Here is a 24,347-nt window from a genome sequence, read left to right as displayed (position 1 = left end):
GCACGTTGCACGGAACGTACGTGTAATAAACACATATTTAAAAATATTTGAGTTGTTATTGTTTTCTTACCTTAAATATCGATAGCCTTTCTTCAGGACAGATGCACTCTCTCAATTTTGTATTTTGATATGTTAAGCTCTCTGAAACTCGTTCCAGTAGATGGTTAAAGGAAGTGATAGACATTCTAAAATAATTAAAGAACTTTAGTTCATCACTTCTCAACTCACCAATTAACACTTGGAAAGTTCCTACAGAAAATCTTTCTGCTATGATTGGGTGAACCCAAAATTTTCTTTTCACTTTTTTCCTTCTTTTTAATAAGTACCACATGACAACAAGAGCTTCATCGTCGTCCATTGCGCACGATCGTCTACTGAAGAATGAGCAAATAAAATGTTTTGGTTGAATCGACAATTATTTTTTTTCGTAGAGTATGGTCCGTTTTTAAAACGGTAGTGTGAACAGGGCCATTGGCCATCCGTTTTTAAAACGGGACCGCCTCCGATTTGAAAACGGAAGTGGGAACGGGCCCTAAGCCAGCGATGATTCAACAATTGTGCCAAATTGTGCCCATCGCTACTGTCGAACTAATAGACAATTCCATAGAACAAAAATAATTTTTGTTTTTCTATCCGTTTCCCATATCGTGAGTGGTTTATTAAGTTTATTTATGTCTGGCGCATTTGGAAAGTTAATTATTACTAATTTATAGTCTGGCGAAGCGAAAATGGTTTATTTATGGGCGAAGCACTTGTGATTTATGCACTTGTTTTGTGTCTTGTAATCCGGAATTGTGTCAGGAAAAACCGTTGTTTTCCTTAGGTAAAATCGTTTTTTCTTGATTTACTTTCAAAGCTGATTATCAACATGAGTTCTGTAAACGTTACCAAATCAGTGTTGTCGTCGCCAAACCAAATCGAAACTGAGGTAAAGGTTTATCTTGTTTGCAATGTGAAGTGTTCGGCTGTTTCTTAACATTATTATCGAGCGCTGAGACGTGATAATAAACACTCTGATTATCGTTGGCTTTACAATAAACCCTTGTTTTTATTTATTCTTTATTTCTATCATCTTCTTTCCTAAAGGCTTAAATTTTATTGTTTTTCAGGTGACGGAGTCCAACCCCCCATCCAGCGCTCTCAATGATGTCGCCTTAACTTACATGAAATACGAACATAAGATAGAGCAATCCCTCAAGCTTTCACAGAAGGAAGCTCACCAGAAAAGAATGCAGTCTATGAGGAAGGAGTTAGACTATTTGAATGGCACTGCTTGGCAATTTGAAAATGCCGACAAGGGCTTCTAATTGAAATAAAGCTACTACTACTTGTATCATAAAAAGACATTTTCACTCAAATTATCTTATTCAATATTTCTTTTGTATTTGTATTCATTTTAAAGTAAAATTTGCAGTCAAAATGCAGGCTTTAAAATATATTAAAGACTACCTTTGGGGTAGTCCCGTTGAAGATGAAGCCAAGGTTTTGGAAGCAACAATGGTGAGAATGATGGAAGCTATTCAAAGCAATGAAAGTAACCCGGATGAATTGGAGCCTATCACTACCGATATGATCCAGCAATGTGTTAAAAGAATAGGTAAGTTTTGATCTCCCAATCCTGATAAAAAATGGACAATATTAGTATGAAAAGTGCGACACTGTACATTGATAACCGACCCAATTGCCCACTCGGCTACTAACTGGTTCTGATTTAATTCCTAAAAACTACAACAAAAATTATATTATTTTTCTCTTATTCCGCTTCACTCTTAATACGCAATATTTCACTTTCAAATAAATGGATATAGCTTTATCAATTCAAAACATGATTTATTATGTCGGGGGAGACGGAAAAATACGCACTTTTAGTTTTAATTTCTTTTATTAAGTCACTTACGCAATATGTCAATTAGTATGCTGCTCCGTTATAGTCGCAGCCGACGGCGACTATGTTCTTATCAAGAGTTGGATTATATTCATAATATCGTATTAGAATTAAATCACAAACCAGTCTATACAAACCTAGCGTAGCCCACAAACTACTTGAAAACTGGGATATAACTCTAAAGGGGACGCGAGCAGGCGTTATTAAAGGTTCCCCAACATAGTAACTTTTAGTAATAATAAAACTAAATTCAAGTATTAATTCAAAGTAAACATTCCATATTTACCGTGAAGCGGAATTCGTAACCTTTACCAAAATTATCATACAAAGCTTAACCCATCAGGCCTCTGGCATAATCTGTCAGGAATTGTGTGTATTTCTGCTTTCCAATAATATCCAAATAAATGGCATACTTCATTATTAACCCTATCCCTGCGGGAGACGCACGCCTGCGACGCACTGTACATGCCCTGTACGCGGGTGGCACATCTGTGCGACGCAAAGTTTCTTCGGCGTTATGGGTATGAAACATGCTTGAGCACGGTAAAACTTATACTCCTAAAAAATCTCACATCTTTACACTACTGACATCTTACGATATTTATCCATAATACGTATCCTAATCATCGATACAAAGATTTGAAGGGATCTTCCAACTCGGAGCGAAAAATGAATCAGTTTGAATTCTTCCCGCGTCTTTACACACGTTATTGCGCAGGCGCATTTTATAAGATTCTCAAACAGAGACGCTCGCCGTGTAGATTACATTGTTTTATCGAATTATTGTTTGCTTTTTCGTGGATATGAACTATTTTAATTACAGTGTACATTCATCTGATTTATCATATTTTAAAATATGTTCAGTTACATACATTCATTCAAACTATTGAAGAAATATAAAATTTCGTCAGTGTTAGATTATTTTCAAATAAAGATACGTGGTTAAAACTTTTTTTTAGTGAAAAATCAAGTGTAAAGTTGTACAAGTTTGACTTTTTATCAATTTTTGAAAGTATTTTTATTGCCAAAATACAAAATGTCGGGACGTGGTCTTAATGACGAAGAAATATTTGGTGCTACTTTAGAAATAGATTCAGAATTTGAAATAAGTGACAGTGACGTCGATAATAATTGCGAAGCTGCTGAAATACATGAAAGCCATGATTCTGCCGTTATGCGTTGAGAACTGTTTCAAAATTTATCACAATGAAAAAATATATTAAGTGATACATATTTACGGTGATATAATAACAGAAAAATTATTTCATTATTTTTGTAAATTTAAGTGTAGTTTTTTTTTATTATATGAACCTTTTTAAGTGTGTCAATATTTCATGTATCCAGTCAAACGCGACATCGCACCCTAAATCAACCACTTACATCGCACCACAGTTGAAGAGCTCTACTCCGGTATGTTTATGCATGTGTATCGTTATCCTTGAAATATTAACATGGCCGCCCGGGCATACCGTATCAGTTACATTATGAATATATACTTCGAATTTTTATCAAGTCCCATTGATGTTCGGATTGTTTATTTATACTTGAAAAGATAATTCAAGACATAAGCGACGTATTTTTTAAAACAAATTTTAAAATCCATGAGTGATTATTGTTTAAAGTCATAAATTAGATTGATGATAAATAGCCCCGCGTGTGAACGAAGTGATACAAATTTATGACGCATAGAAAAAGTTAATAACACTTCATTATTAAAAACACATCATTATTATTAATACTACATTTGATGTGTTTTTAAAAGGTGATGAAATACGTTGTTTCACCCGGTGTTTCTCGGGGTTTCGAATGATTTGGAAAAACATTGACTTTTATAATAAACCTTCAGGAAGAAATTCTCTCTAAATGAAAATGAAAACACTATCAAAATCTGTTGCGTAATTTAGAAAAACTAAGCGTACAAACAGACAGACACGTACAGTGACTTTATTTCATACTATATTTATGAATAAACATGCAACTTTTGAAATATTAAAATTTTGAATGCAAACATAAAAAAGTTTTGAAATTGACCACATTTTATTCGACAAATGTGTTATAAACATTACTATTAACCTCAAAATTAATGTCTGTTTGCAATTCCGTTGGCTCTCCAAATCTTCTAGAATGCATCTGTGTTAACCTGATCTACAAGCCTGTTGCATATTTATTTATTTATTCAAACACCTTATAATAATATGATAACCCCAATGTAATACATTGGGGGTTATCCTAATACGCGGATGTCGCATGTGTAATCCATGGAGTTTCATGAAAACACACACATACATTGTGTCCATGCTGCGTGGTGGGATAGATCATTATTATTTAATGAGCAAGAAGCATTCTGCTGATGCACTCATATCTGATTTCACAATAAGTTTAACAGTAATTGAGTTGTTTTAAATTAAAAATTAGTTAATCCTTTTGTTCCTCCAAATAATAATCCAATCGAGCTTTAAATTGGTTTGTATTAGTAGCATCGATGACATGTTCTGGAAGTTTGTTCCATGCATCCACTACTCTATTTGCAAGGAAGTGTTTCCTATTGTGTTGAAAAGGCCAGCATTGTAAAGATTAATTGAATATTTAGGTAAGGTGGAACTGTTTTCTAACCTCTGCGGCATGCTGGATGGGATTCAGTTCTCGAGCACCTGTGAGCGGCCCAACAACCTGAAGAGCGGAGACGCGGTGGAGTACCTGTGCTATCGTCAGGACGAGGTCCACAAGTCCCAGATTGTGAAGATACTGTCCAAAGTGGACGACTTATTGGATGTGGAAGAGCTGAGCAAGACCGTGACGGGGTATGACGTGGACACTAAGATGGCCGTAGCCATGGTAACCGGCCGCGAAGGCCGCTTGGTGCTGCTGGGGGACAATGCACCGAGGTTCAGCCTGGACACGGTAAAGTCCTCCTTTGTGCCGGAAGTGGGTGACTGGCTCTCGCTCCTCGTCAAGTATCAAGTAACGGAAGACGGAGAGGCCGGAGAGGTACGTCCCTTTCAATTTATTAAAAGACTTGTTTCATTCTTGAATACCGAACAGCCCACTTTTCCTTAGAGATTTTCCAACCCAAAACGTATTAACTTGTAGGTATATATTTATAGAACCGCTCCTGCCATCATCAGCAGTGGCATTAAAGCGATTTAAAAAAGGAGAGAAAATCAGATTTTTGGGAGCAGATTTTCTTCTTAATGAATACTTGGAGTCGCAACATTTTAAAAGACTGCAGATGTTTCCAAAAGAATTAGCAAAATTATTTGTCTATGAAGTTTAAAAATAATCGTAAGAAATAGTATGTCCATTGAATAAAGTCATTTTAAATACGAAAATAACAGGTTAATTAAAATCAGTGCATTCTAGATGATACAGGAACAAGTAAATAAAATGTGTAATCATTTGCTTGATACAATAAAGCAAATAGCAATGCGCGTAATATTTTTAAAACTGTGAATAATATATATCTGCGTAAGTGCCTAAGTTCTAAGTCCACATGCTCATCCGAATGCGTAAATTTTCGGATCCGCGTTCAAAGATGCCATCGCGATGCACTTGAATAACAAATTTTGGCTTTCAGATATATGTACTAGCACTGTTCGAAACAGACTTTAGCTTCATTGTGCGTTCTGGAACCCGCACTGGGTCGAATTCCCATTGGTGTATTTTTTAGTACGGAATAGTAGCGCGCTGTTCAAGCTGTAGTAATATTGTAATCCAAGTGAGTGTTGTTCGTCATAGTTGTTCTTTGGGAGTTCACTCAGATGCATCAGCCTTACCCTGATGATGGACATTGTAATGCTATCCGAAAAGTTGGCTAAAGGAGGAAGCACAACACGTCATAATACCCAAAAAAAATAAATCACTAAAATCCCAGGTTTCTTTTGTATTAATATTGTGTTATTTTTTTAATAAGATCCTGGGGGTGCTGGAGATCCAAACGCTGCGGACCAAGATCATTGAGGGTCGGGTGACCTCGTGGGACGCCACCTCGCAGGTGGGGGTTATCGATGGTGAAATCTTTTTCAACAAGACTGCCTGTCATTGCTACAACCCCAAAGTGAAAGATGTCGTAAGTAGAGTACCTGCTTCTACTGTAGACTGTAGTTATCATCTCTGTACATTGGTGCCTCAGTGCCACACTCATTATAATATTTGTATAATTTCTATGGCACTGTTTTCAATTTTTTTAATGTAAATACTGTACAAGAATTCCAACTGCTCCCAATCGTCTGGATTCAGTTAGACTGTGGCATCACCAATTGGTGTATGTAGTGAGGCTGAAGGTATTGGGGAGAGGAAGGAGGGGGAGTACGTGGCTATTTAGATCTGGTCACCAAACACGGCTAAAGCCATTTCAAGGAACATTTCAACTCTGAACGGTGGTCTTACACCAGGGCGATACTAAGAGCAGTGGCGGGTAGTGACTTTTGAGTGTACTAGAGTGCTAATATTATAAAAATATATTGCATTTTTGATGTTGTAGCCGAAAAAGATTTTTTATTTTTTTTCGAAAAATCGATTTTTTGTATGAATATTTTCAGGAAATCCGTGCGGCGCAAGGCCATACTGAAATTTCCTGAAAATCTTCATACAAAAAACGAATTATAAAAATAATAATCGTTTTCAGCTACAACATCAATAATGCAATTTTTTTGTAATATTAGCACTCTAGTACACTCAAAAGTCACGAGCCGCCACTGACTGAGTATCTTCAGTCGGTTGTATTCTACATTGTTATGATTAATTTCCTTGTTATATTGTATGTACACATAGTATAGTAGATGTTTGTTTGCAGGTTACTGTAGATGCCCTAGAGAGTAATCAAGGAAAACACCGATGGCGAGCCATCAGGGTATGCCCGGTGGAAAAGGTCACGGCACAGCGCCACTTGAAGGTGGATGAAAACATGGTCTCACAAGATGAACATCAATACCGACTGTATGTGACGGAAGATGTTAGTTTTGGAACTCTGAGCATCGGAGAAACCAAAGACTTGAATGTAGAAGTGCACAATAGAAGCGCCGTAGCATACACGCTGAAAAGGAGCGCCTTCCACGTCAAAAGAAGCGAATCACAACTGAGCATCTTACGTGCTCCAGATAATGATGCACTCATCAAGCCTGACACTAAACTCCACATTACATTCCGATGTTCCCCTACTTTCCTCGGGTACTCCGAAGAAGTATTCGTTTTTACGTTCAACAAATTTTCTGTTAAACGTGTGTTCAAAATATATGTAGTGGATCCTGATACTTGGTCCAAAGTGCCCAATATGGATATTGCCTCCAAGAATTATTCTTTTACACAGAAAAGTAAGAAAAACTCAGCTAAGCACAAGGAACAGGGTAACATGAACTGCATTCGTGGTATCAGAATGAAAAAACCACCCAACTTCATAGCGATTCGTGTGCCTCCTTACAACATACCCGACAGACTCTGGGAATCCGTTTACAAATACTATGACGAGGAACACAAGCCCCTGCGCTTAGAAGATGCTTTCCCTGCTCTGGCAGAAGATCTGTGCGTGGACAATTACAAATACAAGTTCCATACGATGCTGTATCTGGAGGAGGTGGATTATCAGCTACGTATGCTGACATATGATTTGGAGCGAGCCTACATGACGCGCGAGGGGGAGTTCCTGTGCCTGGAGGTGGAGGGGCTGACGGAAAAGCGGCCCTCCATCATGCCGGGAGATGCGGCCATGGTGCAAAGCCACCGGGACCAGCGTGCCCATCTGCACGAAGGGATAATTCATCAGATTGGAGGTACTAAAGTCTATCTGAAGTTTGCCGTAGCATTCCACCAAGCATATAATGGTGAAGACGTCACCGTCCACTTCTCTTTCAGTCGCTCCAATTTCATTAAAATGCATTTTGCCATTGATCAAGCTCTGAAAGACCTCGATAAAGAAATTCTGTTTCCTGATAAAATCCACGCAAAACCACCGCAGGTGATGATTGTGGACCCTCTGGATGTAGAAGAAAGAATAATTACAGATTTGAAGGAAAGGAAAATACAGTGGTTCAATCATAACTTGAATAGTATTCAGAAGAGGGCGGTAAAGAACATTCTCCAAGGAGAAGCCCGCCCACTGCCATACGTAGTTTTCGGCCCCCCCGGAACTGGCAAGACACTCACCCTGGTGGAGGCCGTCATGCAGATGTACTGTCTGCTCCCGGATGCCCGAATCCTTATTGCCACTCCCTCCAACAGTTCCGCCAACCTGTTCATGGAGCGGCTGCTGGACACTGGCAAGTTTATGGTGGGCACGGTCATGAGGGTCTTGGCGCACTACATTGCTATGAAAGGTAACACTCCCGAGAAGCTGAAGCCGTACTGTGGAACTATCGATACTGCCCTGGAAACAGCTAACACATATAATTTACAACACAAAGTCTTAAAAGATGGAATGCAATTAAATTGCAAGAAGTCCAACATCGGTCGTCATCGCATAACCGTCGGTACGTGTTCAACCATAGGTGCGATGTATCGGTTGGGGTTTGAAAAGGGACACTTTACCCACATTGTGGTGGACGAGGCGGGTCAAGCCACGGAGCCTGAGATCATGACTGTGCTGGCCTTCCTGAACAAGGAGGGTGGGCAAGCGGTGCTGGCGGGAGACCCCATGCAGCTGGGACCCATCGTCATGTCCACTGCAGCTGCCAGCACGGGTTTGGCGGAGTCCTACTTAGAGCGCCTTCTGAATGCCTTCCCCTATCAGCGGGACATGGAAGGCTTCAAGGGAGATCTGTGTGGCTACAACCCCTGCTTGGTCACCCGCCTCATCATCAACTACCGGAGTATACCCAAGCTGTTGAAGCTGCCCAGCGACATGTTTTACGATGGCTCGTTGCGGTGCCAACTGTCCGAGGAGGATGATTGGATCCGAGACATGATAGTGACATTGCATTCCATGTTCAACTGTTCTGTGGATAAGAAGTATCCTGGGCTGGTGTTCCACGGAATACGTGGAGAGAATGTGCAGGCAGAAGAGAGCCCCTCGTGGTTCAACCGTCATGAGGCATCCATGGTGGTGATGTTCTTGGCCCAACTCTACCGCAAGAAGTTCAAGCCAGATGACATTGGAATCATCACCCCTTACATTCAGCAGGTGTGTATTTCTCATATTATCAGATGCACTCTGCACCACTTACACACATATAATTGTTACAAACAACCTCTTATTAACCAACCTTGATCTTTATTTATTTATTTATTAACGGACATCATCCAAATTATAAAATAATAACACGAATAAAGTAAAATGAAAAATATAGGAGTAGACAAAGGTACATAAAAGCAAAGACATATGGTAGATATAATATAAGAAAATAAAGTGACAAGTCGAATCAAGTCAAGAATACGCCGTGGGTCAGGACCACAGGACACTTATAATATTCCGTCACTTGTTTAGCGACTGGCAAAAATCATTTAGACTTATCCCAAAAAAGTTAAGGTTTTGACTTGAGTTGACCAGTCTACACATTCTGGACAATGGTGAATAATATCCATAATTTGTCGAATGATGGTTGAGGAAGAGCAGTTCATTTCTGAGTCTTTGCGAGGGGATATTGAAGGGAATGAGTTGCAGTAGAGTAGGTGAATCAATAATACCATTTATAATTTTGAAGAAGCAAAGGTCATTTCTTTCCCGACGGACTTCCAAAGGAGAGAGGTTTAGAGTTAGTTCAATTTCATCATATGAGTATTTGCCTTTTTCTAAACCTAGCCTCCTAGCAATCCCTCTTAAGAACCGATGTTGAACAGATTCAATGCGTCGAATGTGGACAGAATAAAAAGGAGACCAAATAACACAAGCATATTCAAGATGGGGGCGAACCAAGGAGCAGTAAAGAGTTCTAAGGGTATTTACGTTTTTGAAGTCCGAAGTGATTCTAGTGATGAAACCAAGTAGTTTGAGGGATTTATTAACGATTGCAGTTATGTGATCCCGAAAAGAAAGCTTGCTATCAAGAGAGACACCAAGGTCTTTAATAGATGTAACAGTTGCTAAGCAAATATTATTAAGTTTGTATTCGAAGACAATCGGTTTTTTTGATCTATAGAAGGACATAATTTTGCATTTATCGACATTTAGTTTCAAACAATTAATTTTACACCAATCATTGAAAGAGTCGATATTCGATTGGAAAAGAAGGCAGTCATCGTGATTTTTTATTATCTTTAAAATTTTATTGTCGTCCGCAAAAAGCCAAAAGCGTGTATGAGAAAAAATACTAATAATGTCGTTTATAAACAAGTTAAAAAGAAGCGGTGCTAGATGTGCTCCTTGAGGTACGCCGGACGTTACTTCAATAATAGTAGACACAAAGTTGTTTAATTTAACTCTTTGTTTTCTATTGCTTAAATAAGAATTAAAGAATGATAGCAAGGGGTTTCTAATACCGATAGCATATAGTTAAGGATTGAGTGGTTTACTTTGTCGAAAGCTTTAGAGAAGTCGGTATATAGAACATCTATTTGTGAGTTATCTTCTAGGCCATTGACGATGGAATTGGTAAAGGATAGTAAGTTAGTAGTAGTAGATTTAGCAGATCTAAATCCATGCTGTTCCTCGATCAGTACATTTTTAAAGATAGGTGTGATTTTCTTCGTGATTATTGACTCAAATATTTTAGGAATATAGGATAATATCGATATGGGTCTATAGTTTTCTACGTTCGACTTATTGCCTGATTTGAAAATAGGTCTGATATAAGAAACTTTCCAGGAGTCTGGAAAAGTGGCAGATGATCTTACGGCATGTTGATGACCAATACCACACTGTAAAAACCACACTGAAGAAATGTGTTATGGGTTTAATTCTGTCATCCCCACGGGTCGGTAAGCAATCACATGAACCGAATGTTGCAAGACCGTGTGCAGAAAATTAAGTTCGCTGTAGTGAGGTAATGGTTTGCAGCGCAGTTCAGTGTGGAATTTTTCTGCGCAGGATCTTACAGCATTTGGTTTATGTCGATTGCTTACTACCGACCCATCGGACGACAGGCTAATTTGTATATTTGTCTAATTGATGTTGTTTACATGTAAAAAAATTAGGAATTGTGTAGTTGTAAAAATATATTTTTTAGGAATGGCTGAAATTTTTAATTAAAGGCCGGTGTTGTGTAAGCTTATTTTTTTTTTTTTTTTTTACAGTATTACCGCACAAGAGTCCCAACTGCTCCCGTCTGGAGCCAGTGAGACTATGGCATCCCCAATTGGGGTATGTTGTGAGGCTGAGGGTATTGGGGAGGGGAGGGAGATGGGGAAGAGGAAGGTGGGGAAGTACCTGGCTATTCAGATCTGGTCACCAAACACGGCTAAAGCCATTTCAAGCAACGTTTCAATTCTGAATGGTGGTCTTACACCAGGGCGATACTGAGAGTATCTTCCACTCTGGAACGTGCCGCAAATATACTATATATTATTTTAAATGAATTAATTGTGAAATAACACAAATTAATCAAATAAAATTTATTTGCGCACGCCGGGTTCGAACCCGCGACCTTCGGATCTGTAGTCGAAAGCGTATACCACTAGACCACGCCGGCCGTCCCCTTAACCCCTAGAAGCCCTGCATTTGCAGTGTTGAAGAATTGTGCCCACCCACAATTACAGTGTCGATCTTATACATCCATTTTCCTTCGGATATTACTTCCATGTATTGGATTTGTTGAACACAATAACCAAAATGTCCTTTATCTTGTGCGGTATTGTCTATATGTTAGCCTTAATAAAAATGTATTTTTATTTATTGAATATTCTTGCCAACTCCTGCGGGTTAAAGAGGAAAGAAGTCATGTAGCATCGTTTGCCATCTTGGGTACAGGAAGGTTAATAAAGTATAATAATTTGCATTTAAATTACAGATCCGATTCCTACGTTGGCTAATGGCGGATCAGGAGCTGGAGTGCCCCAAGATCGGCACTGTCGAGGAGTTCCAGGGACAGGAAAGGAAGATCATCCTGATGTCATGCGTGCGCTCCTCCAAGGAAATAGTGAGCACTGACCGCATCCAGTCCATTGGATTCCTGCGCAGCCCCAAGCGCCTGAACGTGAGCCTGACGCGCGCCCAGGTGCTGCTGGTGATCTTCGGGAATCCTCATCTCCTCAGCGTGGACCCCCATTGGCAGCAGGTCATCAAGTATGCCGTGGAGCACGGGGGCTACATGGGTTGTGAGCTGCCCAAGGAGTTCATTGATCCTTGATAGTTCATTTAGGTTGAAATTCAAAAGTTACATTGTCATCAAATATCCATTTAAGAGCCTTTTTGTCATTTGAGAGGTCTCCGTTAAATGCCTATTGTAGGACTGTTTCAGCTTTTGAACAAGTTGTGATCAGCATTAAAGCACAACTGTCATATTGTTATGCTTAGTATTTGAGTTCGTTTGGTATTCGGGCTCATTTAGTATTTGAGTTCGTTTGGTATTTGGCCTCATTTATTATTGGAGTTCATTTTGTATTTGGGTTCATTTTGTATTTGGGCTCATTTAGTATTTTGAGTCCGTTTTGTATTTGGGCTCATTTAGTACTTGAGTTCCCTCATTGACTACAAGGATGGATAATCCGTATAAGGGTTTTACTATTTATGGAAAGACAACCTCTGTGGAGTATGGCTTATGCATTTGACTTTGAGGGTCCAATTCCCGCCGCAATGCCAAAATATATTGACTTGCATATTTTCATTTGGCAAAAGGAACATTATAGCTTTTGTTCGATGCAAGACCAAAAATGTGCAAACATTATATAGAAAACCTTTTAGGCAGTTCCATTTCCTGCATTGTTGTCTCAGATGGAGAATTTATATTGTTTTATTTTTAACCCCCGCGAAAAGTCCCAACTTTAAAATGTTTTAGAATCTATAGTATAACAATGGAACCTCTGATCTACATCATTTTATCCAACCACTTCTCAGTTTCTATAAATAAATATGCCATTTTTATTTTCTCTTAAACAGACACTAATTTCTTCTCAGCATATTTTAAATGTATTATCAAATATGGAATGATCCATTGTCACAGATCAATAGTACTTTAGTTTCCTTTAATGTTTTTTTTTTTTATCCGTTTGAACTTCCTCCACCTGTTTGGGAAAAAGTCAGCGAAGGGTGATTTTTTAAGTTTTGTATAATATTTTAGGTTAAGAATTTTTTATGATGTTTGTGATGTAAATCTAGACACACACGGACGACCTTTGTCATGGCAACAGTTTCAAAATTCATTGCAGTATATGTAGGTGCGAACCCGACATTTTAGTTACTGAAATGGATTTTGAAAGTGACAAAAGTCATCTGTGCGCGTGTCTGACTCAAGAGATTGAAGACTGGTGACACTGCTTGCTAGTTCTACCAAAAATAAAACCATTTCCTAGCGTTGCCCGGAATGAAGTGCGGTGTGGCAGGCCACCAACAAACGCTAGTGATCTACTAATAAATCACATCCTTTCTGCGCATGGCAAGAGACGTGCATTTGCGTATCTTCTTTAGCTTGCGGTCTAGCTATATCGATGTTTGTAACTTTTAAATGAGAAATGTTATTTTCACATAATATTTTTTTTTCTACACCATATTAACACATTTGTTGCCTTTCCTGCCAATGGGAGTTTTTCAACAATCATTCACCTTATTTTGATTGATCCATTTTTCCTGAATTGTATATAAATTTATAAATCGTACCCACTTGATTTTTCACAAAACTATGTTTCTACGTAGAACTTATGGCAATTTAAATCTATCATAGTACAATATCGGCAGCAAATGTGGTTTTTGTTAAAAGTGTATTCAGTGAAACACTCCTATAAAGTTAAAAGGAACCTAAAAAAACAAAACTTCTTTTGTGGAACCTTTTCGTTGGGTTCCACTTTATTTATGGAAATATCACATCTTATTTAATTTTATATTTTTATGCTTTCAAGTACAAATACATTTTTTAATTTGAGTGTCAAACTAATATAACTTACTATGGCTGTTGTTTTTCTAGCAAAGTATATTCTTAATTTTAACAAAATGTGATTTGATAATGTGAACATCATTTTTAAAATGAAAAGAAGCATTAGTAAAATATATTAGTATATTATTTTGGTAGTTTAAGGTCTAGGATAAGATTTTAATGTTTTGAATAAAAAAATTGTCTTTGTATGAAGCCGTAGTCAGGAGTCAGAAGTGTTATCTTTGCAAGAAATAAAAATGGAAGAAAATAAATAAAATATAATATGTTCAATGTGATCAATCTTTTTAATTTTTGTTATAAACCTTCACAAAATTATTTCACGTTTACCAAATAAGAGATGAAATTAATTGGCGTCTTGTTTCAAAATTCTTGTGTTCCCCAACGTATCTGGAATGAAAAGTAAATAGGTCAGTCATATGTAATTTTGAGATTCATAGGTGCAAAAAATGACAATTTGACGATTTACTACTTAGGGTAAGGATTTCGTAATCTGTATTGTTGGCGTCAGCTAACCGCAGATTAAATCCGCGTTAAATGAGTGGCATGATATTAAATGAGACTCGCCCTACAGGAGTTTGTATGTATGTACGTTATATGCGACTCATTAAACGTCGCGTTAGCTGATGCGAGGGATACAGACTAACTCTCCAAGGTATATTATACCATCAATCTTTCAAGATTCCAGGATCGAGAAAGAAATGCACTGAATGCATCCAAATGCCGGCCAGTAATGGATATATGAAATTTGAACTTTTTTTTTTTTTTTTAAAGTCGGAGGCGGTTTACTTACGTTCCCCGCGAGCACTTAGGCCATAGGCCCATTGTACTATCTCCCATTTTACCTCATTCCCTTGCCAGTAACCCGGTCCCTTTTATGAAGTTCACCAGGGCAAATTTGAACTTGAAAATCAACAAAGTTTATTTTCAAGTTCTGTGAAGGTTTTCTTCAAGTTCTGCTATTATTTCAGTTATGTAAAACAACGTGCAAATGATGATATTCATAATAACAGATCTTGAAAAGAACCTTGACAGAACTTGAAAATCATCAATGGAATTTGATGAATTGTTCAAATTCTGTAAAACAACCCGTCATAAGTGTAATATAATAAAAAATTTTATGCAAATATTATTTAATTATTTTTATTTTAGTAAATATTTGACTGATTTTTTAAATTTATTTTCTTTTAGTAAGTTTTAGGAATATCTTGGGTGTTCAATGTTCCCCATTGACCTCAAATATATCTATATCAATACCGAATAAGAGCCCCAACAGCTCCTAACCATCTGGAGCCAGTAGGACCATGGCATCCACAGGGGTAAGTTGCAAAGTTGACGGTAACGGGGAGGTGAAGGAGATGGGGATGAGGTAGGCGGGGAAATACATACTGAGATTATCGTCCAATACGCAGTATTGATGCAGTCTGTACTTACATCTTGGTTCCTGGCTTTATGTTTCCTCTCCACAAGGGAGGTTAGCGCCTCGGAGCGCACTGACAGAGAGTCGATCTTCTCAATGAGCTGCTGGTATGGCGACATGGGCTGCGTGCCCATCACCACATGGCCGAGCTTAGAGTCGATCTTGGCGTCGAGCCGCGCGTTCCTGATAAGGTTCACGATCCAGCGCTCTGCATCCTCGGGGTCCATGTTTAGCTTCTCAGCCAGCATGCTGGAATACAAGGAAATGTTCATTACATGAGTTATTCCACAGGCACCATGCTGTTTCTCTTGACAAGGTCTATCAGGAGTGTTCCTCACCCGATGCTGATGCACTGATGGATCCTGCAGAAGGTCTCGAATATCATGAGGCGGGCGTTCTCCACAAACTCGTCGATGCAGGCGATTAGGAAGAAGTCACTGAGCAGCACGGCTTGGCACTCGTGCAGCTTCTGCCGCGCTCCCTCAAAGTCAAAGTTTACGTACAGGTGCTCTATAAACTCTGTGATCGGATCCCTGCAAACAAAAACAATCCTGATAAGTACAACCCTTGAAGAGTTTTGGGGCCTTCAGGAAACCCCCCACTCTGGCCAGTCTCATGCTATTTCTCTGCCGTTTCCATGTCTAAGGCTGCAGTATTGGCCTCCACATCATCCGGCCACCTAAGGTGAGGTCTCTTGGTACTCTGTCCTGCAGGTTTATTAAATAAGAGCTTGGTGGTCGGCAATCAATCTCGACTGACAAAAGAATTGGCACCACAGAAGAAATATAGGAAGTTTTTGATGGAGGCCTAAGTGGTAGATACTCTCAGTATCACTCTGGTGTAAGACCACCGATCAGAAATTAAAACGTTGTTTGAAATGCCTTTAGCCATGCTTTGTGACCAGGTTTGAATAGCCAGGTACTACCCTACTCCACTAACTTCAGTCTCACAACATACCCCAATAAGGTATTCCAGTATTTTTATTTATTTTTGCGGCCGACTGACCGTGAAGTAGCAGTTTAAGTGCTGTCAGAACCCGCCGACCAATCACAGGGTGTTATTATTAGTGTCTCAGGTTTTTAATCATTTTTAAATGACGACTCATTAATCCTACAATATAAAAATCCAACAGAATCTAGCAAATTAAATAATAATATTATGTTTTACTTCCTTATAGCAAAAGTGGGTATCCGCCACATTGTTAGTTAGTTTTTAAATTAAGTAAAACGCTAAAATGTTATGGAAATATATCTTTCTTACCACCGTCATTGTTTCCTCAAAGTTTGTATGGAAAACTGTAGGATTATCCACCTTCAGTTTATGCCGTGTTTGTGGCAATCAAGTTTTAACAAGTTTTTGTTAAACAAGGCGAATTTTACAACCCTGTATGAATTGACATGATTATCTTAATTGTTCTAACTTGCTCAGTACGAAATCAGTTACTTACATGAGGTAAACAAGTGGTTGCAAATTTTTTCTTGTTCCGGTCGGTTCGTGTTACATTTCCAATCTTTATTTTATTTTCATTAGCATTTTAGAGCGGAATTTGGGTCACACCTTATCTATCCTATCCATATAATAATGCAAGTTTAAAAATTATATTTGCAATAACTGTTTTTAAGATACGCAAACAGATGGTAATGTAAATAGGTAAGTTAAAAAATATAGGGGAACTAGATTTTTTTAAATCTCAAAGTGGGCGGTGGTCGAAATAAGTTTGTGAACCTGAACCCATAATATTTTTCACTCAAGTTCCTATTGGGCATGCCATAGTCTCACTGGCTCCAAGCAGCTGTGTTAATATTGCACCTCATTACAAGAAGGGGCGAGATAGTCACCTGTAGGTGTAGGACTCCTGCTGTATGACCCTGACAAGGTCCTTGAGCGCATTCCTGCGAGAGCGGTTGATGATGACGGCAGTGGCCAAGTAGCGCAGGATATGCGGGCACATAGTCTGGATAGCGTTCAGATACCTGGAAACCAATCATTCATTACATACACCGCTTCAGTGATAGACCGGATAGAATTCAGATATTTGTTATAGTTATAATGGCGAGAGGAATTTCCACATTCCGAATCTCCACATTTTAACAGTCATACAAAGGTTTACCACACATATGCTTCAAAGCATACAGCATTCAGCCACCTAAATGAGTATTTTTTATTTATTGCTATTTACGAACTGTCACGTGCCATCTGGACTAGCTAGTTGACCGGTCGGTGGCTGAGTTGACAAATGCATCTAGGCTTCATGGGTTTAAATCCTCTGCTGCTAGTTCTCCGCAATTCCACAAGCAATATTTCCGCTTCGTTATTCGTAACTCGGGAATGTTTGTCTTTCGTTAATAAATTCAACTAGTGTAACAATGGTCTTACAGCGGCTTGTGGAGGAAGACATCGATGATGAGGTCCCGCCCCTTGATGTGGTTGAAGTAGACAAACAGACTCCAGTGAACGAGCCACGTCCTCTGCTGGAGGACTTGCATGTTGTTGGCGAACTGGTTGTTGTCTATGAACTCACGCAGCTTGTTCAGGTCTTCCAGTGCTCCGTCCCAGTTCTGCACCAGGATCTCCGATGCCAGCTTGCCCCACAGCACCGGCAGGTAATTCTGCAACATTACAATTAATTCATATTCAAAACAACCATAATTTTTTAATGATAAACTAATGTTTATAAGACGAGGTTTTTTATGCATAGCACAAAGGTAAGTAGCTTAGTGGTACAGACCACCTAACTGGACATGAGAAGGTGCAGGTTCAATTCCCATCAACGGCATTTATTTTTACTCCGGAGATATTTTCAATTTGTATGGATATTTCAGGGGACTAATTATTGCTTATAATAATTTGTTGTAATTTTTTTATTTATTCAGCATCACGGCGCTACGTCCTAGGGTGGGATTTGACCTCCTCCACAAATGTTCACCACTGGCGGCAGTCCAGTTGCCTCGCCGTTTGCCTCCAGTCTTCTGTCCTCCGCGTCCTGCTCCAATCCTGTCTCTGGGTCACTTCCACTGTGCACTTGGTCATATTACAATATATAGACATTAACCACTAGAGCGATAGAGATTTCCGGGTGATTGGTTTTCAATTCAGTCATTTGATTTAATTAATATCATACCTCCAAATATTAATATGGAAACATACGACCTGCTTAACTGCGGTTTAAAGCCAATGAATTCACCCAGATTTCCAATTGAGCTGTAGTTCAATTGAATCGACTCTTTGTGAGCCGTACGAAAATATTGAGCTGGTACCGTGACTCTTGCTCTTAATAAAATGAGTCATGACCCATGAGTGTGATGGTTAGTTATACTCCATTTCGAACAATTAAATATTATCTGATCATTCTGAGTTCTAAAAATAATGATTAATCATAAATAAAAATTAATTAAACTAATCAAAACAATACAACTTCTATGAATGTCAAACTTTTGAGAATACCCTTTTGTGTATCACTTTTCACAGGTTTCCCAATTTATTGTATCGTATCAATTATTATGAAGAAACCCAATTGAAAATATTTTGACAGCCAACAAAAAAAATATTGTCTTTAGTTCCTCTTCTGGTTGTCTGCAAAGATATTATTATAAGTTTCAACATTTCAGTGATATTAGATTTTATAAAAAAAATAATTATAAATTATATTACTATGCACACATAGTAAGTAGGTACCTAATTTTTTTTTTTTTTTTTTACCATACATAATTCATTATCTATGGTAGAAAATTTTGAAAAAAAGAATGTAACATTTATTGTAAATGAAAGATAACCTAATTACTGTCTTTTTATAATGTGTTTAAAATGCACAGCTTTTGATAAATAATGAGTGCAAAATTAATAATTAACAGATATGAAGAGGGAAAAGCAACTCAGTTTATGGAAATTATCCTCCGTGAAGAAATTGCAAGTGGTCAATCGAAGGTCAAAACCATTTGTGGGCCATGGTTGGATGGGGAGATATTATTTAAGGTTAAACAACCAAAGCTTCATGTGAATATACATAAAATAAACGAAAATAGTGATCTGGATGTGGATTTAGATTCTATACAAAAACATACGTTATTTAACAGTCCTTCACACAGTGGCAACAATCAAAATGATGCTCACTTTTCGACAGAGTGGAAAGCAAATAATACTTTAATTTGGGACAGTTCAGAGAGAAAATCTAAAATGAAAATTGATGAAATAACTGAATTTCTATCTAAGAAAGCTGAAAATAGCAAAGAAAAATCTTGTGAAGAGGGGCCATCTCTACAAGGAAGAGATGAGGCTGATCATGATCCACTAGATCAGAAGTTGGAGAAGATACGAAAAGATAACGAGAAGATAATGGAAAATATTCTCTTCCTAAACAAGAAATTGGATTATACACGCAAGAAGGAGGTTGAAGAGTCGATGTCCGCCCGACTTGCTTTGGTAACATTCGTATGCGACAAGTGCGGCAAGTCATTCTTCAAAAACACCTCCTTTCAGTACCACATGCGCCAGCACAAACTGAAGATGGAGGGGGAGACCGGAAATCCCTTCCAAGTCATGACCTCCAAGCAGATCGCCTCCAAAGTGAGCAAACCTTGGGTTTGTCCCAACTGCCATCAGGTTTGGCCTGATGAGTCTCTTATCAGGGAACATTTGATTCACTCTAACTGCAGGAATTCCGACAGCACAGTTGACGTAAAGGAAATCCTGCAGCATGCACAGAAACCACATATAGCGTTTCTAACACAGTGCGAGTTCTGCGAGAAGCTGTTCTCTAGTGTGCCCAAAGCTCTGAAGCATCAGAAGACGCACGGCACAGAGAAGAACTACGAGTGCACTGAGTGCACGCTGACTTTCAGCAGCTATGCAGGGGCCGCCCGCCACTGGCGTCAGGACTGCGTCTGGCTAACTAACCACTATTGCTTCACCCTCTACAAGTGCTACGCTTGCAATGTGTGCTATGAAAAGTTTGATAATCTGAATAACCTTTACACTCACAGGTAATTATTACTTACTTAATTAATTGCAATTACTGGGTTTATTTGGTGGCTGCTTTTCATTTCTACTCAGAATGAACTAACATTAGCTGTTTCTAGATATGAATACGAGCACTTCTTGCTGAAATGCAGTGCAACAGACGGAAGCTGCAACACAGATACACAGGAAAGAAACCAAGTGGAAAGCTGTGAAGACTCTTGGCTAGCTGCCAACCAGGAAGTGGGAGCCGAGTACTCGGTGCGCACGGACAACTCGGAGAAGCTAGAAGCCCCCCAACAGGTCATTAGGTACATGGTCCATCAGTGTGAACTGTGCGGCTTTATTTGCCAGTGGCAAAAATCACTCCTGCAGCACAAGGAGGAAGGACACAGCACGTTGCTCTGCCAGAAATGTGGAGAGGTAGGTTAACCTAACTTTTATGACAGAGCATTGAATATGGTGGACTGTACTTAGGTGGAGTCTAATATTGTATGACGGTTGCAGATATCTGAAGACAGAAACGCCTTTATTCATCACATGGATCAACACACTGATGCAGAGCAGATGGGTTGGTATTAGTAAATATGGATATGTACTTCATTATATATTTTACCCAATCAATAATATGTAGTACTAAGGATAGCAATGTCAGAAGATGAAATAAAATTAATTTCATGAAGTAACACAACATATTTTTTTAGTAAATTACTTTTAAAACTAAATATTATTCTTTCGAAATTTAACCCACAGGTGTATATTATCCCCCTTACTTATAAACAAACGTAGTGTAAATATAATGCGGCACGTAAGGTCGGAACAGTGAAAAACTTGACTTAACCCTTCAGTACTTTCAACACTTTTGTTCAGTTGGCAATGTTTTCTGTGTATTTCAAATGCGTCATATACATATAATTTTTAAATTTTCCTTACAAACAAATACTGTTTTAGAAACTAGATAAAATTATCTTTCCGGTGTATGCATTTAAAATAAACCTAATTCTAAATAATAAAATTATAATATCAAATGTGAAAAATGTTGTCAAAAACGCTAACCACATTTTTACTTCATTTTTTACTCCAATCGTAGAAAAATTGGGAGAACTCGATATTTCAAAAACACATTCGTTTTGTTTGGGGAATTTATAAGATAAATGTAACTTCAATTTTATCTCGTTCATATAATAAATAAGAAATAATTTTTAAAGTTAAACCGGTTGTTACGATTATTAATGGCATCCTGAATAAATTTTTGAGGCAAACTGGAAAGAATTATTATTTCTCTTTCTAACTTAAAAAAATTACATATTTCCGCTTATAGAAAAAAATACTTTTATAAAATGTGGATATCTGGTCATATATGATCCTAAACGCTGGAGAGGTTAATTACAATAGAGTTTATACGGTTAAAAAGGCCTTAAACCAGGATTAAGGCTGGCTTTACCATACCATTGTTGAACAGGCATATAAGATACTAATTAGTAAGTCGGTATGTATTTAAAAAAAAATCATTTCATCAGTGAACAGAGTAGAGTATTTTTGAAATAATTAATTGCATTGTTTTCCAATCAGGATTAATTGTGGTTGTATAGTGCCTGCCCCGGGTGTGATGTTACCCCCCTGGGTGGCATGTGCATTACCTTGTCAGTGGGCGGCATTACCAGCTGGCAGAAGTAGAGGTAGCTAGCGGACTCGCAGTAGTTACCGCACTCGTAGCGATACTTGGCTAGGCGGTACATGCTGTCTATCATCTCTATTTTGAACTGGAAAAAGAAAAAAAAAACGTAGTAATAATATTCCATGGGAATGGCACTTTTCAGCAAGAATGTAATAATGTAATTAAAAATCAATGAGTTCAAAATAAAACTGGGTTTTTCACATAAAAATCGGGTTTGAAAAGAACCTTCACAGAACTTGAAAATCAAATTTGATGAATTGTACAGTAGATGCAGAGATATCTAATCAACTCATTGGAGGCGTGACACCACTTCCTCCATCTTTATACGTCCCACTCCGATCTGGATAGCCCAGATCGGCGCAGCGATGGAAGCGAGGATTTACGTTACGGTTCCATGATGAAAATTCAACACACCTTTAAAAAGTGATAGTCATTAAAAGTGATGAAACAAAAACTGTGTTTAATAGTTACCTATGTAACCTATTTTTTGTTTCATCACTTTCATGACTTTATACCACTTTTTGTAGGTGTGTTGAATTGTCATTTTGATGATATACCCGGTCAGCAAATTGTTTTATATGAAACTAAAAAAAATATGGTGACAATGATGTTTATAATACATTTGTCCAACAAAGTGTGTTTTTTCTCATTATCAGTCATTTTAATTGAGTGTTTAATTGAAAAAACTTTAGGTAAGCCATTTTTAAAACTTTTTTATTATTTTTGCATTAAAATTTTTTATATTTCCTAAATGATATGTTTATTTATAATAATCACCTTTTAAAACCAGTTTTTAGTTTTCGGATTGGTTCAGAATTTTATTGCAAAGCGAAAATACTCCGAACTTCTGACAGAACATGCCAGAGGTCCAAGGGGTTAAATTATATTTTTGGAGGATATTTCCCTTTAGAAAATAAATATCTCTTTTTTACATACATAATTTTACATTGGATATATATCGATGTTTTGATACAAATTTCATGATATTTTCGAACCCTAATAAAACAATAATGGTTCTGAAGGAAGTACATTTTTCTACTTATGGAACCGATAAAATAATTATCTACTACAGTAGGTATTGCACATGCTTAGGAAAAAATCTCAAAGTCAAATGATAACACTTTTTAAGCAGTTTCTTATTTGACTGAAATCTCCAGGGGAAGGACATATTTACAAATCACAACAGTGCTCTAGTCAAATCCCACAAAATGTTAAAATTCGCAGAAAATAAAATCAACACCCCCAACCTAAAAACGGTAAATTTGTTAATTTAAAAAGTGTTCAATGAAGTTTTTTTACTGTGGTTTTACTATAAATTTCTATGTTAGATCCTTTAAATTGTAAAAATAGTTTACTTAAGATTGACAAAGATAATGGTGGTTTCATTGTTTACACTGCGGTGTTTGTGGTTACCTCAAACTCCTTGTTGGTGGTGAGGTAGTTGATGAGCATCTTAGAGTCTCGCATAGTCTCCATGGTCTTCATGACGTCGTCCCTCCGCATAAGGCGCAGCACCGGGTCCACAGCATCCTGCAGCTCTTGTAGTTGCGTCAGGATTATGTTACGGCGAGACTTGATCTCCTGCAACCAAAACAAACAATAGACTTACCATCTGGAACAAGTGTGCATTACAATTGGTAATCAATTAGGATCTCACTAATTACTGCTTACCCTCATAGATAATTTAAATTCGAAATGCAAAAACTTTTGCAGATTCATTCTTGATCAGACAAGAAATCTTGCAGCACTAAGTACATTAGCATAAGATGAATATTGCCAAATTTGTTGTTGACCAACAAAGTTTGTTTTTTTCGGAAAAGAGGAATTAATGTTGTACTTACTTCAGGGACTTCTTCGTTTGGATATAGCATTTTCCTAATATCAATAACATAATCGATCATGTTAGTCTTGCTAAGAATATCCAATTTCGCCTGGAGGAGTTCATTTTTGTCGTATATCTGAAAAGTAAATGTGGCAAATGTCAAATACACATATCACCTGGATAGGCTGTTAACAAAAGCATTGCAATAACAAGGAGACATAAATAATCGTATTCTGATAATACAAAAACATGAAATAAGGTGTGGAAATAATGCGACACAAAATTGAAGTAGGGTTAAAAGTTTTTGACATAAGGACCATTACTCACGTATTTCGCCGCTAAAAATTCCAAAAGTGGAAATACCATATGACGGTCAAGGTATTGACCATTTTTAAAAGTCAGGTCGAACTTTGAATAGCTCATCTTGGCGAGCGTTTGAAAAACGTGTAAATATTAAGTGCACATTCCGCCGGCGGAGAAGCAAAGAGGTGGCGATCCGCACTTTTCTATGTTTCTTTAATTAGCATAGACAAACGAACGCTTTTATAACCATAGACCGTCAAAGTCAACGTTTGTAAGCACAGAAAGACGGTGAAGATATAACATTACGGAGAGAGTGGTTTATTTATGATTACAGAGAT

General features: G+C 37.9%; 3 protein-coding genes across 3 annotated transcripts; 2 read left to right on the top strand and 1 right to left on the bottom strand.

Annotated features, from left to right (window-relative positions):
• The first annotated feature begins 637 nt into the window (after positions 1–637).
• On the top strand, positions 638–14,107 carry LOC149422495 (5'-3' RNA helicase armi-like). The gene is made up of 6 exons (XM_089633325.1): positions 638–928; positions 1,110–1,597; positions 4,476–4,873; positions 5,796–5,951; positions 6,678–8,996; positions 11,758–14,107. Exons 2-6 carry the CDS (start codon positions 1,420–1,422, stop codon positions 12,094–12,096), a joined length of 3,390 nt encoding a protein of 1,129 aa, XP_089489451.1. The 5' UTR covers positions 638–928; positions 1,110–1,419; the 3' UTR covers positions 12,097–14,107.
• Positions 14,102–24,233, bottom strand: eIF3e (eukaryotic translation initiation factor 3 subunit e). Its single transcript, XM_089633327.1, has 9 exons — positions 24,034–24,233; positions 23,726–23,842; positions 23,298–23,465; positions 21,847–21,969; positions 17,630–17,862; positions 17,092–17,226; positions 15,592–15,786; positions 15,268–15,502; positions 14,102–14,223 (listed from the first exon to the last, which is right to left on the bottom strand). The coding sequence occupies exons 1-9, from the start codon at positions 24,127–24,129 to the stop codon at positions 14,197–14,199; spliced, it is 1,329 nt and encodes a 442-aa protein (XP_089489453.1). The 5' UTR covers positions 24,130–24,233; the 3' UTR covers positions 14,102–14,196.
• On the top strand, positions 19,036–21,047 carry LOC149422494 (uncharacterized). The gene is made up of 2 exons (XM_089633326.1): positions 19,036–20,232; positions 20,329–21,047. Exons 1-2 carry the CDS (start codon positions 19,079–19,081, stop codon positions 20,636–20,638), a joined length of 1,464 nt encoding a protein of 487 aa, XP_089489452.1. The 5' UTR covers positions 19,036–19,078; the 3' UTR covers positions 20,639–21,047.
• Positions 24,234–24,347: the final 114 nt, after the last annotated feature.

This window comes from Hesperophylax consimilis, chromosome 7, assembly GCF_061612785.1.
Source record: "Hesperophylax consimilis isolate HC1 chromosome 7, BYU_Hcon_1.0, whole genome shotgun sequence".
NCBI lineage: Eukaryota > Metazoa > Arthropoda > Insecta > Trichoptera > Limnephilidae > Hesperophylax > Hesperophylax consimilis.
Note: the sequence above shows the minus strand (reverse complement) of the source record. Positions and strands in the feature narration are given on the sequence as shown.